This window comes from Poecilia reticulata, chromosome 9 (genome assembly GCF_904066995.2).
Source record: "Poecilia reticulata chromosome 9, P_reticulata-male-v2, whole genome shotgun sequence".
Classification (NCBI taxonomy): Eukaryota; Metazoa; Chordata; class Actinopteri; order Cyprinodontiformes; family Poeciliidae; genus Poecilia; species Poecilia reticulata.
The window spans coordinates 20,545,193-20,562,537 of NC_088838.1; the positions used below are offsets into that span (position 1 = coordinate 20,545,193).

At 38.9% G+C, this 17,345-nt stretch overlaps 2 protein-coding genes across 2 annotated transcripts; both read left to right on the forward strand.

Annotated features, from left to right (window-relative positions):
• The first annotated feature begins 13 nt into the window (after positions 1-13).
• On the forward strand, positions 14-7,618 carry qng1 (Q-nucleotide N-glycosylase 1). The gene is made up of 7 exons (XM_081610694.1): positions 14-364; positions 1,862-2,052; positions 2,839-2,989; positions 4,093-4,205; positions 5,189-5,332; positions 5,958-6,153; positions 6,974-7,618. Exons 2-7 carry the CDS (start codon positions 1,867-1,869, stop codon positions 7,201-7,203), a joined length of 1,020 nt encoding a protein of 339 aa, XP_081466820.1. The 5' UTR covers positions 14-364; positions 1,862-1,866; the 3' UTR covers positions 7,204-7,618.
• A 179-nt stretch (positions 7,619-7,797) lies between these two features.
• Positions 7,798-16,856, forward strand: LOC103470209 (kinesin-like protein KIF27). The gene is made up of 15 exons (XM_008418456.2): positions 7,798-8,490; positions 9,541-9,735; positions 10,714-11,726; positions 11,845-11,988; positions 12,115-12,291; positions 12,386-12,606; positions 13,006-13,124; positions 13,264-13,383; positions 13,662-13,849; positions 14,294-14,347; positions 14,484-14,654; positions 14,747-14,938; positions 15,015-15,242; positions 15,977-16,175; positions 16,263-16,856. Exons 1-15 carry the CDS (start codon positions 8,190-8,192, stop codon positions 16,781-16,783), a joined length of 3,843 nt encoding a protein of 1,280 aa, XP_008416678.2. The 5' UTR covers positions 7,798-8,189; the 3' UTR covers positions 16,784-16,856.
• Positions 16,857-17,345: the final 489 nt, after the last annotated feature.

Sequence of the window (17,345 nt, forward strand, 5' to 3'; positions counted from 1 at the left end):
TTAATTAAAATTTGTTAAAGAAGTTTAGCAGTTAAACGAGCCAGTCCTTAAAGAAGAGAAAAAAAACACATGAACGTCAGATTCTTTGTGTGCGTGTGTGTAGCTCCATTTGTTTATTTGTAAAAGGCATTTTGAGGATATGTTTGCAGAAAAGCGAAGACATCTCGGCGTCGGCTGCAAACTGTTTCTGCGCAGGCTCATAAGATTTCCCGCCTTACCGTTCTGATTGGTTGATCGGAGTAAATCTTAAAGAGTGATTGGTCAGCAGATGGAAACCCGGTAGTACAAAGAAGTTCATATGTTTTTTTATCCTTACAGGAGCCACGCTGCTATACTTTGCTTAGAAACGAGCTACAGTTGAACAGTAAGTTTGGAAAGAATAATTTGTGTTTATAGTTTGAAATGCTACGAATAGATCAAATTCGGTGTCAAAGGTGAGATGAATGTTCGATCTGTTGTTGCACTTTGCCCTTCCAGGTGTTTATCGCAGAATTACTATAGACGTGTTTTCATCTCTTCATACAAAAAATTAAGAAATTAATTACAATTACTAACCAAATTGAAAACTACTTGTTGCAAAAGTATTCATGTCAATCTTTTAAACAATTTGTTTCGTTCTCATAAAATAAAATGAAAAGTGTGGCACAAGAGTGAATTGGCCTCTTTAATTTACAGGAATTGGAATAAAAACTAGTACAGCAATCTGTCTTCAAAAGAACACAAACGTAAATAAAATCAACCTCGTGTGTAACTTAATTTTTAAACCTTAAAGTATATAAATATATACCTTATGTATATAAATATATAAAAATAGGCATCATTGTGCAAATGCAGTAATGATGATGAGCAGTACACCGATAATTATTGTACAGGGTGAAGGCATATGGCAGGAAAGATTCCCTGTATCTTTCAAACGGCAGAGCTCTTGCAGTCTGTCCAGTGTGCAGTGGATGTACAGGTCCAGGTTGTCCATGATGGATGACAGTTTCTTCAGTGTCTCTGACTCGGCTGCTGCTATGAAAAATGTAATGCAGGAAGCAACTGACTGATAGATCCCCAATATCAATCAGGAAATCTTTGTAAACTCGCTTTATGTGACTTCGGGAGAAGTCTAGTGATAGACTTCTCCCGAAGTCTATCACTAGCCTTGCTGATGCTCACCCTCAGGTGGTTCAATCCTTTGATGAGACTTGGAAATTTCTGTTCAGACGTTATCTATTTAGTTTAACTTAACTTGAGCTATTTCACCAAGAAGAAAGGTAAACAGAAACCATCTCAAGATGTGCAATGCGATGCCTCTGGAGGGCTGAATACAATTCACGAGAGACCAACGAATGAATCAATCAGCTTTATTTGTTCCATTAGGTAGATTTGGTCAAGTGAGTCATCATTCTTGCCACACAAGGAACTTTACATCGACACACAATAAATATAGATATAACATGATTCAAAACGGCCCAGTGACCAAAACTTTAAAATGATTAAAAACAAAAAGATTTATATTTGGAAAAATCCCCAATACCTACGCCTGATACACCTGGCTAGTAATGTATATAATATGATCAACGCATCTTTGTTTACATTTATTTATTAAAATTGCTTTCAAGTGGCACTTGTTTAAAAGGTTATTGAATGTTTTGGTATGAAAAAGGGCTTTTATGCTGGGAATAAAATCCTTCTCAAATCATGTCATAATTGAAGTTGCGCCTAAAACCATTTTACCATATATAGGCCAACAATTCCAAACCTTTAAGAAGCAGAAGATACTTTATCATCTTTAAATGTAGCTGCTGAAAATTCAAAGCTTTTCATTGAATATCAGACGTGTTTTTGTTTTTTTTCTGTTTTATTTCTGCACCAGTTATTATGGAGAAGCCTCTCCTTCCCAGAGAGTCTGGGCAGTTTGTGGCCGAGCGAAGCCGAGACGTGTTTATCAGGGACGCAGGAGTCCAGAAGGTAGCAGAGATGCTCTTCAATCTCAGACGCAGTGACGCCCTGACTGCTAGTGGCTGGAAGGTGGCCAATCCCCTGGCTCCGGCATCCACCTCTGATCAGGGGAGTTTCTCAGCACCGCAGTGCTGAATTATTTTTACCCCAGTGCAAATGCAACAAATGACTTGACTGGACAGTTGGGGTTTAAAGGAAGGCAATTAAAGTGTTAATACATTTTTTGATTTTGGAGAAAGCTGATACGGGTTAAATGTTGAATGAAAAAAATATATGATTACACAAATAATTGCAGTTGAAGGTTTGGAGCTCGAAAATTAAAAAATATAGAATTGTTCAAACAGCACAAGTGACTGTTTTGAAGATGCTACATTTGTTCTATGAGATTTAAGTTGGGCTCTTATTCACAAAATAAGATATTTTTCTAATTTGAGTTCTAAGAAGAAAATGATATCAAAATAAAAAAAATTAAGTATATGATTATTTGGTTCTTCAAGCCTTATATAGATTATTGCTTATTTACAGTTGCTGTTGATAAAGTGTATCTTTTAGACACTTGCAAGAAAGACACTTGACTCCAATAATGTGGGTTCTCTTGAAATCATTCATCATGAAACACCATCATCACTTAGAATATTGGTTAACAATAAACATTATTAGATTTAGACTTACGTTTGTTTCATTTAATGTAACAAATAACACATTTAAAATCTGGGGAAAATATAATGTTTTTACTACATTCCTTAGCGATGCTTAAAACTAAGCAGTTTAAAAAAAAAAATTTTTTTTTCAATGTCTTTTATGTAGAACTTTGTTAAAAAAAATTACAGACAGCACAAAAACTGATAACTTTTATGTTGTGTTTTTGCTTATGGTGTTTTATAAACCCTGCAGGCGTTAAACTGGGTGTTTGTTGTGGATACCATGAACTTCTCCTTTTGGCCCGACAACGGAGCTCAGCAGTGTGAGGTGACCTATAAAGGCATCACTTACACAGGCTTCATGACTCTGTGTGCTGCCATCACCAGAGCCATGGATGAAGGTGAGACCACTTAAATACATCATGCACCACATCGTACTTTCAGTATTTACAGTTTTGATCACAAAGAAAGAGAGCATCTTGTTTTTTTTAGAGAGTTGTGCATGAATGCAGAATGAGGATAAATAATGTTTTTTTTTGCCAGATCCATACTGCTGTTTTTTTTTTTCTCTGCTTTTGCAAACTTTGGGAAGGTTTGGTTGGAATGTTTCTCCCTTCATTTGCAGCCACCTTCAGAGTTTAACTTCTGGCAAATTCTGGCTCTTCCTATTATGCAAACATTAATACAGAAAGATGGACAGAAAAACACAACATGTATACATAAACAGAGACACAACTGCATTAAAACATGCACACACAGTAAGCAAGCACCAGCTAATACATTTGGGATTAAAGTCTTTGTTCACTATTTGTTTGATAAATCACAATTACAAAAATTGCTTGAGCTGCTTCTATGAATTTGTCTATTATTTTGTATCTCTCCACCTGTCATCTCTGTCGGTGTGAAGGCCTGAAATTGGATGCTGTCTTTTGCCATGTGGTTTAATACATTTATTATATGTTAGTTCTAATATCCCACTGATGGAGAGTAAATCTGCCCTACCACTGTCAGGGAGCCACACCCACCAAATGTGTGACTAAAAAGGTCTAAACAGTGAGCCACTGACAGAAAAATGCTTTAACTGTGTCATAATACATGACAATGTGGCCTTTTCCATTATGTGTTTCTTTTTTGGTTCCTTATTCTCAAGAGGAAAGGAGAAAAATGTGGTTTTATTATTGTCACTTATTGTCTGTGTGCCCTTTGTGAGTTCGGAGTACGAGGAAATTGCTGGTTGCTCTGCATGAGCCTGATCATCATTTATAATTAGCAAGAACGGCTCCGGATATGAATCAGTTATGCCTCGTATGGAATAGGGCTCTCAATGTGTTTTCGCTGTGCCCTTTATCTGTATGACAGTTGCTCTCAGAGAAGCACAGGTAGTCCTGGCCAGAGCTTGCTTCTGAAAACGAGATCAGAACAAATCATTTTAGTTTAGTCTTTTCTGTACTGCACATTATAAACCAGAGTTGATAATAATAATAAATCCCCTCTGTTCTCCTAGGTGTACCCATCACTGATCCCAAGTACTTTTCCCAGATGAGTGTGGAGGAGTTGGGAAAAGTTCTCCGATCAGACAATGAGACAGCCATGCCGATGGTTCAGGAACGCCACCAGGTTCTACTTTTATCCTCCACATTTCCAGTTCATTTTATATAAAACGGACGTTCATTTTAAGTACTTGTATAGCACAGGAAAAAATAAATAAAAGTGGTCATTTTGTCCTCCAGCAGCATAAGCAAATAGCAGCCTAAGTACAGAGATAATTCAGGATAATTAAAGCAAGAATAACTGTAAGCTTTATCAATCAGGAACGTTTTAAGCCTATCTTAAACGTAGACAGGGTGTCTGCCTCACAGACTAAAACTGGGGAGCTGGTTCTAGAGGAGAGGAGCATGATAAGTAAAGGATCTGCCTCCCATTGTTCTTTCAGAAACCCTAGAAACAACAGTAAAGAGAGTGAAAGGCTCTGTTAGGAACATATGGAGGAATCAGATCTCTGATGTTTGATGGAGTTTGATTCTTATTGGCTATATATACGAGTAGGAGAAACTTAAATTTTATTCTAGATTTAACAGGGAGCCAATGAAGTTTAGCTTAATAGAAGAAAAATATTATTTTTAAAATTTTCATCAGAACTCTTGCTGCAAGGGTTTGGATCAGCTGAAGGCCTTTATCTACATTTTTTGTACTTCCTTTAAGTAAAGAGTTTTAATAGTTCAGACTTTAAGTAACGAAAGGATCGACTCGTTTCTCAGCATCATTCTGACAGGATATTTCTAAGTCCTGGACCCTTAAATGTGGGATTTAAATGACATGTCGTGGTCAAAAATAACTCGGAGGTTCTTTACTTTGTTTATGAAAGGCTCTGGACCAACATCGACCACTTCCATCTTGTTTGAATTTAAAAACATAAAATGAATGTTTTTTAAAAGTAATTTCATACTGGAGAAATATTATTCACCTGAAAATATTTTTCATCATCATTATTTATCAAGCTTCTTTTATTAAATGCACGTTACTTACTTTAAAAAGAGAAGATGAAAATGTGCAGTTCATCTGTTCATCATGGCTGTTTGAATTTTAATCTTCCTTCCAAGGTCCTGACCGAGGGCGGGCGCGTGCTGCTGGAGCACGGAGGAAGTTTCCATAGTTTTATCAGCCAAGCAGGAAACGATGCTCAGAAGTTGGTGGAGCTGATCGTGGAGAAGATCCCGTCTTACAGGGATGAAGTTACATATGAGGTCGGAGGGGCTAAATGAACAGAGTGATGTCTGAATGTATGGAAAGACTGCAAATATATTTAATAAGTATCAACTGTTACTAGAGCATCTCCACAGTTCTCGCTTTAGTCATGGCATCCTGAGGGTTAGCGGCTTTCCTTTGAATACAGAACTTTTTACATTTTTAATTATGGAATTCATCCCAGTGTGCAAATTTACCCTACATGTAGTCTGAAAATTACACCATTCTCAATATGTGATGTACATTACTGTACTCCATGTCAACACTAAGTGATTAATTACTTAATTACACTTCAAGCCTGTAAATTGTCACTTGAAACACCTTGAATAGCCTCTTTTGGAGGACTTTGAATAAATTTTAGCATGAGAGTTCCCCCTGCTGGACAAAACCAGCATCACAGCTGTGTAATAATCTGACAAAAAGTGGCAAAAGGGATTACAATAAGTGCAAATAATGCAACAAGTTTTTTTTTAGCATATTTACTTTACTTTGGTAACTTTACAACATTACAAAAAATGAAGCAAAATTAAACGCTATTAACAAACCAATAATTTACCAAAAGCGGAAGATAGTTGGGAAACTCATTGATAATGAATCTGCTTTTGTGTTAATCTACTGTTTAAGGGCAGAAAAATCTCTTTCAACAAGCGAGCCCAGATCCTGGTGGCAGATTTCTGGGCAGTGACGGAGGCCAGAGGAGAAGGGTACATCATCAACATGGACTGTCTCACCATGTTTGCAGACTACAGGGTTCCTCAGGCGCTTGTCTATTTAGGAGTGTTGCAATACTCTGATGCACTGATGGAGGCACTGAAGAACGGTGAGGGACCGAGCATGTGTTTTCCCTGCTCTTTGTAAATATATGGAGCCTTGAAAAAGTATTCATACTATTTTCACGTTTCTGCATTCTATCATTTTTAAGACATTCTATCAAGTTTAAGATTTTTCTGACCAGCCAGGACAAAGTTGCACATACTTGTGAATTGTAAGGAGAACTCTATATGGTTTTCAAAAGGTTTTTGAAGGTTTTTCTCCTAAGTTCTCCTAAATATCCTAAGTTCACTCAGGTTAGTTGAATAGCATCTCTGAAAAATAACTTGATTTTGATGTTTTTGTTTATTTCTGGTGCTGGACTACTGAAGAAAAGAGGTGTTAGTGTTAGTTTTCTGCTGGACTAAGTGTTTTCCATGCAGGCCAGAAAGTTCCTTTTAAGTCTCATTTGACCAGAGCACCTTTTTCCATGTGTTTCCATAGCTTTCTCTTGACAAATGCTTTCTTGCGTTTCCATAATGGCTAGGTTTGAGGAGGGTGCAACTAGTAGTTCTCCTGTCTACATATTATCCCACCTGAGCTGAGAATAACTGCAGCTCCTCCAGATTTACCATTACTTTCCTGCTACACACACATCATACATTTCAGATTTGTATTTGTAAAAGAACCCTTATAAAGACATCATTGTACTTTCACTTCATATCTATGCATGACAAAGTGTTGATTTATTTTATTACATTTTAATAAAATAATTAACGTTTTGTAGTTATGATGTAACAATTTGAAGCAATTTGAAAGTTCAAAGGTAAGAAGGCTTTTTAAAGCCAATGTAAGCCAATCTAAAAATCGGCGGGTGCGATCTGTCGCAGGTGAGCTGCTGCCTTCAGGGGATCGAAGAGAAGTCGAGATACGAGGATGTTCCATTTGGTCCGTGGAGCTGATCAAGGAAAGACTGCACAAGATGGTACAGGAGACAGACGGAAACGCCTGCAGCATCAATTCTGCTATCATTGACTTCTACCTTTGGCCTTTCGCTAAGCAGCACCACAAAGAGATGGCCCACATTCCCATTCACCATACACGCTGTATTTACTACTGACTAACAGACTGCAAGCTGAACATACAGAATGTTTCCTGCTTACTGATGGCTTTCCCTGCGAAGAAACCAAACATGGTAGTGATTCTATGAAACAGAGGTCAGTGTGCAGTTAATGACAATGTTCACATATCAAGTCTGTTGTACTAAGCATCCTGTTTTAGCTAAGCAAGTGATTACACTATGCTATTACATCATGCATGTTTTGTAATATCTAATTAGTATGGAGTTGAATTTGTGACCTTCAACATCCAGATGGCAAAAAATGATGTTTTTTGTTGTTGTTTTTCATCTAGTCCTTTTATGCTACCGTTCAAAATCATGTAACTGTGCTTCATCTTTAACTGTCCAAAGCTGTGTGTATGTGTACAATGCTTCTTAGCTACTAAAGCCAGAAAAATAAATTACATTACTTCTGTTTTCTCATTTCTTCTTTTTCTACCAATTAGTTTTACAACTGATTTTAAGAATTTATCTATGACCTTCAAGGGACACTCTGACCTTGCACTAAAATGTACCATGTGTCCTTTGTTGAAACCTGAAGTCATCAGCCAAAGCTCTTCAAGCTCTTCTACCACAATCTTTTTTGAGAATTCCGACAGATTTATTTATTACTTATTTATTTAGGCTAATTTTATGAAATTAGTCAATTTAGTACTATGTTCAATAGATGGCGCCGTTGCCCTCGCGGCAGCTGTCCAGTACCATCTTCGAACGCCTCTTCCGGGTTTTGGCTGCTGCGTCACAGCGGCGTCGGTCGCCCGGGCAACCCAAATCGACAACAAACCTTTAGAGGTAAAGTTACTAGAAACTTCAGTGGAAACTACCACGAGAGTTAAACACGGGCTATGTTAAATTGTTTTTTTTCTTCGAGTAATAGTGAATTAGCAATTAACTATTTCGAAACCAGAGTTTTGAAGCATCTCAGAGGTTAGATGTGAGCAAAAAAAGTCAAACCCTGCGTAAGTTCATTGATCTTTTACTGCCTCATGAGTGAGGTCTGTGTCCGGGTGGCGGTCCGTATCCGTCCCCTGCTCCGGAAAGAGCTCCTCCATCAGCACCAAGTGTGCGTCCAGGTGGTTCCCTCGGGTTCCGGGCAGGTGAGGCTCGGCTCGGACAGTCTCTTCTCTTTCGACCACGCGTTCGGACCGACAGCCAGCCAGGATGAAGTGTACGAGTCTTGCGTCCAGCCCCTGGTGGAGTCTCTACTGGACGGATACAACGCTACCGTGTTTTGTTACGGACAGACTGGGTCTGGCAAGACGTACACACTGGGCGGGGGGAGCCAAGGCAAGTTATTTAAAAAGTCGATTTATTTCAATTGAAAGAGAAACTTAATATAAATGTATTACATATAGTTCTATTGTATGTATTCATTGCTGTTTATTTGAATGATAATGGCTTACAGCTAATGAAAACACAACAAATGCTTTCTGAAATACACTATTAAATAAGATATCTGATACAGAAATGTGATACAGTAATCATGGAGGAGACTGCATACTTGACAGATGTCAAGCAAATAGTCACTGATACCTCTCACTAGGTGGGTAAGCCACAAATCAATCAATGCTAAAGATTCCTATTTACCAGTTTTGTATCCAAGCATATTAATGAAACATTTCGCTGAAAAAAAAGGTGTGAGAGGTGCTGAATGCAACAGAAGTGCCTTTTAGAGGATTGTGAAAGAAAACCCATCAGGAAATGTTCATTGCATGACTAAGTGGAGAGGCACAGACCCCATGTTGCCTAAGGTCGTTTTGTGAGACATGTTATGCTTCTGTTGGTCTGCTGTGTTTTATCAAGTCCCAAGTGCAGTTATCTATTAGGATATGCTGGAGCCCTCTTTGCATCCCTCTGCTGACAAGCATATGGGCATACATATTTCATTTACTAGCAGAAAAAAATACTAACTAATGGTTTAATCCCCATGGTATCTCTGTGCTTGATTGACCAGTGCAGACAAGAGCTTTGGGGGTTGCAGAGGCACTGACTGCTTCCATGCACAACAGCGTTGAAACAATAATTCCTCTACAATGAGCATAGAGAAACTAAAATCACATTTTTTTATTAGCTCTAAGCCATTATCAAGCTTAAGAGTATCAGTTTTGAGTAAAATCTTGAAATATATCCCTGTGTGGAATGGTAAATAAACATGTTGACTGAAATAAAATGAACTTCATGATTATTTTTTAATGAATAGGATAAAGCCTGTTCATTTTTTTTATAAACACTTTGACAAAAAAAAAAATTAAAACCAAACACTGTGTCATATTTCTGAATCTTTCAGACAAAATATTCTAATTAAATCTTTGTCTATATTTTGAAACCTTCTTGCAGATGAAGGAGGAATTATTGACTGTGTAGCTCAGGATGTGTTTTTGTTGCTGGCAAAGCGGAAGAATGACGATAGCATTGAGGCAACGGTGTGGATTTCATACATGGAGCTGTACAGAGAGGAACTACGGGACCTGTTGGACATGAACACCAATCATAAAGAGCTTTTCATCAGAGATGATGAAAAGGGGAACACAGGTAAAAAAAATTGTGACCTTTAAATTGGCAACAAAAAAAAAGAATACGTTCATGGAAAGAAGAAATGACAGACTCGTTTGGTTCAAAGATTTTGTGTGTATTGACATTAATTAATCTGACTTTTACCTGGTTGTAAAATCGATTCAATTCAACAGCCAGTAAACAAAAACAAAAGATTTACATACTGTAAATTTAAAAACAGAAATTTTGGCAGCTTGTTGGTGTGGAGAAAACAAGTGTTTGTTAACAGAATATCAGTGAGAAAAGACCCAATAACCCAAAGGGATTTCCACAAAGTCCATATCCCAGATTTCACAAGCATCACTTGGGATGCTGAATGTTAAAGGTAATCTGTCATCTGCTGAAGGTTCACCTAACCCTGGTCATAAAGCTGGACAATGAAGTACACTGAGAGAGGACCCTATGCAATCTGCGCAGTCATAAATTTTAACGGCAATGAATCGAAGTAATGTCTAAAATAAGAGTGGCTGAAAAGTTTTCGTCAGTGATGAGAGACTGATAACGTCTTCCAGAAGACATCTGCTTAAAATTGTGGCTCAAAATGCGCAACAAGCTACAAGCTATTAAATTATGGGCTACACTTGGTGTTTTGTTATCATATTTTCTTTTTTTTTTTTTTTTTGGTATATTGTTCTGAAATAACATTTATTTTATTTTGGTAGTTGCTCTGCTGTTTAGCCATTTACTGTGTGGGTTTGTTTAAGCGTGCTTCCCTTCCTACCCTCCTCTAAAACACATTGATTTATTGATTGAATTGTTGCATATTTTCATATAATGAAATGTAACTAATTTTGCTGCCTGGTAAAGATCCGGGCGTGCTTTGTTTTTATTTTAGTTGTAGAAGGTAGACAGTTCTTCCTGTCAGTAATACCCTTATTCTATCACCTTCAGTTCACAGTCTGCGCTAGTCTTATTAGTTAAAACCGTCTTATTTTCTTTTTTCGACTGTATTTTCAGTTGTGATTGGTGCCAGAGAGATGGTTGTCACGTCAGCTGAAGAGCTGCTTGGTGCTGTGGAGATGGGAAACGCCCTGCGTCACACTGGTGCAACAGGAATGAATGAGCACTCCAGTCGCTCTCATGTGATCCTCACTCTTCAGGTCCGCATCCGTTCTCACAGCAACAACAACCCATCCTTAAAGACCGTCCGCTCGTCCAAACTCTGCCTGGTGGACCTGGCGGGCTCAGAACGAGCTACCAAAACTGGAAACACTGGAGCTCAATTCAAAGAGTCTGTACTCATCAATACTGGCCTGCTCGCCCTTGGTAATGTTATTCGCGCCCTCTCCGACCGTGGGCGAAGTCGTCGCGGCAACGGCTGCAGCAGTCCACATGTGCCGTACCGTGATGCCAAGATCACGCGACTCCTCCGGGACTCCCTGGGAGGCAACGCCCACACGGTGATGGTGGCCTGTGTGAGCCCGTCCCACCACTTCATTGCGGAGACTTTGAATGTTCTTCAGTTTGCATCCAAGGCCCGTCACATCTGCAACTGTCCGGGACGAGCACTCTCTCTGACAGATGTTAAATCAGATCCTAAAACCTGCCAACCTGCCGAGACTCGATTGGAGGAGCTGGAGTATGAAGTTCAGACCCTGAGAGAGCTTCTGAAAGAGAAGGAGAAGGACATGAAGGAGATGGAAAGGGAGAAAACAAGGGGTGGAGGTGCAGATGGGGATGGTTTCAAACAGCCCAGTCAGATTACAGCGCCCACACTGGAGAAGAGGCTGAACCAAGACACAGCTGCACAGTATCTGTTCTTGGCAAAGGAAGCGGCATCTTTGCTTGTAGATATGTCCAAAGCACTTCCAAGTGTTTTGTTCAGGCAGAGACTGCAAGAATGGCAGGAGAGACTGGCAGCTGTCAGCCAGTCACATCATACAGGCAGTACAGACTGTTCAGAGGGGGCTGGAGACCACCAGCTCCCTGAAACCGCTTTAAACCTGAGAGAGGAACTCCGCAAGTGTCAGGTAAAAAGACAAAAGGGATTTGGTTTAGTTACATTTAAAGTATGCACGTGTATTTTAAGCGTGATAATATTTTAATAGTCCACTCCTTAAAGTAATAAGTTTTTTTCTCTCTCCATAGGAAGCCCTCCAAGAAAAAGAGCAACTTCTGGAGGAAAAAGATGAAGAATTGAGACGGATTCAAAGAGAAGTTGAGAAACTGCTTGAAGAGAAAAGAAGCCGAGTTTTAGCTTCAGAGGAAGAGAAGGAACGTTCTCGAATACAGGTGAGAAAAATGAACAAGGATTTAAATGGCCTGTCAATAAAAATTCAAGAATTTTTTTATTGACAAAAAGTCTTTTAGACAATAAAAAATTTTCAGCTACATGAATATTTTTGTATTGATTTTCAGACTGAACAACTGGTGAGTCAGCAGATTCTGATTGATCGCCTTCGCAGCAGCCTCATGGCTGTTCGTGGGATGACTCCAGGGGCAACCGAAGAAGCAAGGTCTTCTGGGAACTCATGCACAAGACCCCAGAGTGTCCCTCTAATCACACACACCTTGCTACACAGGCCATCCAGAAAGGTATGGCATTTAATCCTAAATGGATATGGGTGTGTTTTATCTGTTGCATGCACCATGTCTGTATATGTTTTTGTTTGATTTGCTGTGTTTGTAGATTCACTCCAGTCCACCCACCTGTTCACTGGAGAGGGTGATGACAGCTTTTAGGATGCGTGGTCATCTCCTTCTGGCTGAGATCGAGGAAAAAGATAAGGTCTACTGTCCATTCATTACACAACAGGTCGAAAGCAAGGAAAGAACTCAAAATAATCATGAGGAGGAGACAAAAGAGGAAGAGACAGAAATGGAAAGATCTTTGTGCAGGAAAGAATTTAGGTGAGAGCCTTTACTATACAGCTTTGTATGCAGTTTACCATATAAAGATCAATAAATACTTATAGTTACAGGTACTATGCCTAGGAGTGAGGATGTTATTAATACCCTTTTTTTCCAGTGAGAAAAAAGGGAGAATCGTTGTTTGATTGAATTAGTGTCACAGTATCAGTGTGTGAAAACTTTGCAGACACACTGGTTCCCTGCTTGGATGAACAAAATTGTGGCTATTATAACTTCCTGGTGCACTCAATTAAAACTCTACTGGCCAATAGTAATATTTTTGGCCACTTTAGTTGAATTTTACTTTCAACATGTTTTCCGTGACCCTTTGGTCTACAGTTTTCTCTAAAAGCATCAAATTAATCTGAATTTTCTATTAATATTATTTTGTTATTTTAGGCTTCCTTTAAATCGAACCTGGACAAGCTGGGAAAAGAGACTGCTGCTGAAACCCAAAAGCACTAAACTGGAAATGTATGACGGAAACACAGCAGTACCAGAGTCTTATTTGGTCAATGGTACACTTTATATGTTCATTATTTTACATTCTTTCAGTTTACACAGTTTGTGCCATCCTCTCATTTCTGGTTTCTCTGCTCAACTATCCCGTTGACATAAACTGTAACCAGAAGCTCTTTTCCTTTTCCAACTTATCAGACATAAACGAAAACCCTGTGAAGAAGGTAAGGCGATCCAACACTGCTGAAAGAAGAATCCATGAACTGAAGGTCAGCATGCGCTTAAAGGAGGAGCTCATCAAAGAACTTGACACAACTGGTGAGTTAACATGGTTTTATGTTACTGTATGTAGAGAAACGGAATAAAATGTTCTAACAGGTTTTTAATGGAACCCTTCTGGACTTTATTAAGTCTTTAAAGGTTTGATTAGTACTTCAAGGTTAACACTGACTCAGATACACTATCAGGAAGTAAATAAGATGAACTCAATGTCTGAACGTGTTTAAATAGATTTATAAGTTAACTTTTTTTTTTTTTTTTTTTTTTTTATAACATAAATAAACCTGAAAATCACCGTAGTTGTTTCTCACCAACAGAAAGAAAAATCCAAGCAGTGGACAGAGGTGAAACGGGAAACGTGTTGGAGAGACTCTCCATGCAGAGCCAGCAGGTCCGAGCCGAGGTCTACTGCAGCCTGCAGAGCATGAGGCTGGAGAGAGCCAGGCTTCAGAGCAGCCTGAGGGAGCTGGACGAGACCAACAACAGGAAACCCCATCGAAACAGGGTCAGAACAAGTCTAAATAACAAAACACGGTGGCTTGAACATGGCAAAGAACTTTAAATACACCCATTCCTGTCCAATTGTAGCATTTTAATTGGGGAAGATTTCTTACAAAGTAAAGCTAATGTGGATTTTTAAGACAATCAAAGATCATTTCAGAACTTTAATTATGTCAGACAAATGATATTAAACACAAAGTCACAATTCACTGTATTTTTTGCAGTTGATGAGAATAACTTTTATTTGATTTTTTTTATCAGTGTTTTTAAGTAATTATTCATTAGGCGTTTAACTCTTGTGTTGTTAAGTGTTTTATAGTTTGTTTTATTAACCAAGAATTTCAGTTTCTCATCATTTAAAATACAAAAGCACTTAATTTTTGCAGGCCATCATTGCATCGTGGTGTAATGATCAACATTTTTCTTAATTGAAGTATTTTGTGTTCAGGGTTTAAAGAGTTCATCTGTTCCTGAAAACTCTCCCGTGGAAACAAACAGAATGGTATTAAACAGACATTATTTGTTCTGTATTAAACAGACATTATTTGTTCTTAGACACAATTATCTTCTTGTAAGATAAAGCAGAAGCTGATCTTCTTTTGTCATCTTTCTTTCACCCTTGCATTTCCTTAATGTAGCTTCATGACAGTAGTTGGCTTGAAGAAGAAGAGGAACGGGCCATTCACAAGAGAGAAGAGTTGCAGGAGCTGGGAGAGGAGCTGAAGAGGAAAGTGGAGGTGCTGCAGCAGAGAGAGGCCTGTGTCCAACAGAAAAACAAGCTCCACATCAAGATGCTGCAGTCCAGTCAGGTCGGCCTCTGCTTCCAGCACCATTCATTTGGGAAAGTGTGTTTTCAAAGCTGGAATTGTTTTATTTCTTAAACGTGTTCTCCAACTTCCAGGCTTTGAGTCGGGACTTGTTGCAAGTGTCTGTTCAGTTGGAGTCTGTGGAAGAGCAGCTTCAGAGTCAGAGCAGCGTGAGAAAGACCAGAGGAGTTACGGTCAGGGAGCTGGAGAAAGAGAGAGACATGCTGAAGATGAAAAGAGACGCTCTGGAAGCCCAGCTGAGGGACAACCGAGTGCTCACTGTGGAGGTAAGACACCTCATGTTTTGATTTTTTTGCTCAGTACATTATTTTTCTGTTTTTTTGATTTATGCTTGTTGTGTAGGAGGAGCATTCCCTCCTCCAGCTGGAGGAAGCTGTTGAGGCTCTAGATGCAGCTCTTGAATTTAAGAACAACTCCATCCAGGAGCGGCAGAAGCACCTGTTCGTCGGAAACTCGCCTCTGCTCGAGTCCAAAGACACAGAACCCGCTCAGCACTGTGACATTACCAGGAAGCTGAAGAAGCTCTCGTTACCTGAGGCCATAGAGCTGTTGATCAAATATTTCAACAAGGCAAGAGGAAATTATCTTCATTATATATTTAATTATCTTTACATGTAAAATATTTAAGACATAGACTGAGCTAAATTCCCTCCAACAGGGCTGTTTGACACCCAGCATCTCACTAAAATAAAATTTATCATATGTTTTAATTTACGTTAGTAATTCAGTAATACATGTAAAAACAGAAACTGTGTTCATTTCTGATAATTTTGATGATTATTGCTTATAGCAGATGAAAACCCATATGCTGACTTGACAGTCAGTCTCACACTGCATCCATAAGGAGAACATGTCACAAAAGGTCACTCCTAAAGAAGCTGGCTGTTCACAGAGCACTGTATACATTCACATTGATTGAAAGTTGAGTGGAAGGAAAAAGTATTTTTTAATAAAAGATCCACAAGTAACAGAGATTACTGCATTTTAAATGAGATTGTGGTGAAAAGCCTAATTCAAAGTCATGGGGAGAATCAAAAAGTTGCAGACTGCTGCTAGAGTCTTCAAGAGCCTTTTAAGCCACTCCGTAACTGTGTGTTGAGGAGTTGTTTAGCTCCTAAAATTCTGATTCTGGATAGATTTAAGATATGTTTTAACTTTTCTGGACTGTCCTTACAGCATGTTGTCATTGTCCCAGCCTGTGTGCACGCTGTGTTTCTTTAATGCCTCGAATTCACATTCATTCATTCATTCATTCTGTCCTTTGCTTTCCTGTACTAAACCGCCCATGTCGTCAACAACTCCAGGTTGTGTGTCTTCGAGAAGCAGAGCGTCGTCTACATTTGCAGTGTGAAGAGTTAGAGCTTCATGCCGGCGAGCAGGAAGCAGCACTTAGGGAGATGGAGGCAGCCATGCAGCGTTTCGCTCTGGATGCAGACCGCAGGCTCACCCTGCAACACAGAGACCACCAAAGCAATGTTCGGCTTCTGCTACAGAAACTTAAAGGTGAGGAGTATTGGTGATATTTTCTGTGAATTTTACTGTTTCACTCATGTTTCCTTCTGTATTGTTCATGTGTTTCTGGTTATTTAGAGGGGATGTCAGGAGAGGCACAACAAGCCATACAAGACAGAGTCCAGCACCTGGAGAAAGAGTTGTTTTTCTACAAAAGCTCCAGTCGGCAGCTGAAGAAGAAGCTCAAAGAACTTCTAAGTGATGCTCCCTACAACGACAGTCAGTCCTCACACACACAGGAGAGCAGAGAAAGGCCGGGCACTCACTTACCTTTAAGTGTGGATGAACCCAAAACACGCTGTGAGGAGGAGGGAGAGACGACACACGTTTCCACCACATACACAAAAATATATGCAGAGGAAATAGAATTTAAACCAGTCAAGCCATCACTCACACAGTCCCATGGAAGGTATACAAGAGGTCAGCCTGAGGTTAGTTTAGAAATGACACCTGTCAAACTGTGTCGCAGGGAGCTGAGGGAGATTCCTGCAGCTGACCTGCAGCTCCTCGGTGCTGCCACTAGGAGGCACCAATCTGTGGTTAATTCAAGCTCTGAGTCAATGATGGAGGACTCTATAGAAGTGCCCAGAAACACGTGATTCTGCTTTATTTTATGTCTGTTAATTTCTATGGCAGATTTTGAGTGGATTATATTAAACGTTCTATTTTGTAGATGACTGATTTTAAAAAATGCACTAAATATGTTGTTCATTTTTTAGTAATACTGTACAATTTTCTAGTCAGATCATAAAAAATTCAAAATGATAAAAATTAATTATCTAAAAAATGTGTTTGGGTTGATTTTAATGTGTTTGGGTTGATTTCATAGGAAAGTGAAAGTTTTTGTTTTAAATTATTATTTGTTACAATAAATTAAATATTGTACAGCACTTCATATTAGAAGGAGGATTTGTCCCTGTGCGTTAATTATAAGCTCTTGTCCAAAGCTGGATTTAAATGCTAAATGTGAAACACGTTTTTGTAAATGTGTTAAATTAGGTTAACGAGGCAAAGCTCAGCACTTTTCAGCACTTCTCCTATTATTGTCTTGTATTTATACAGTTGAAAGTCTCATAGTTACCACACATTATATGTTTTCCCTTCGTTTCACTATATAATTAGCTCTTCTTTTTATGCATTCCTAATAAAAACTTATGTATT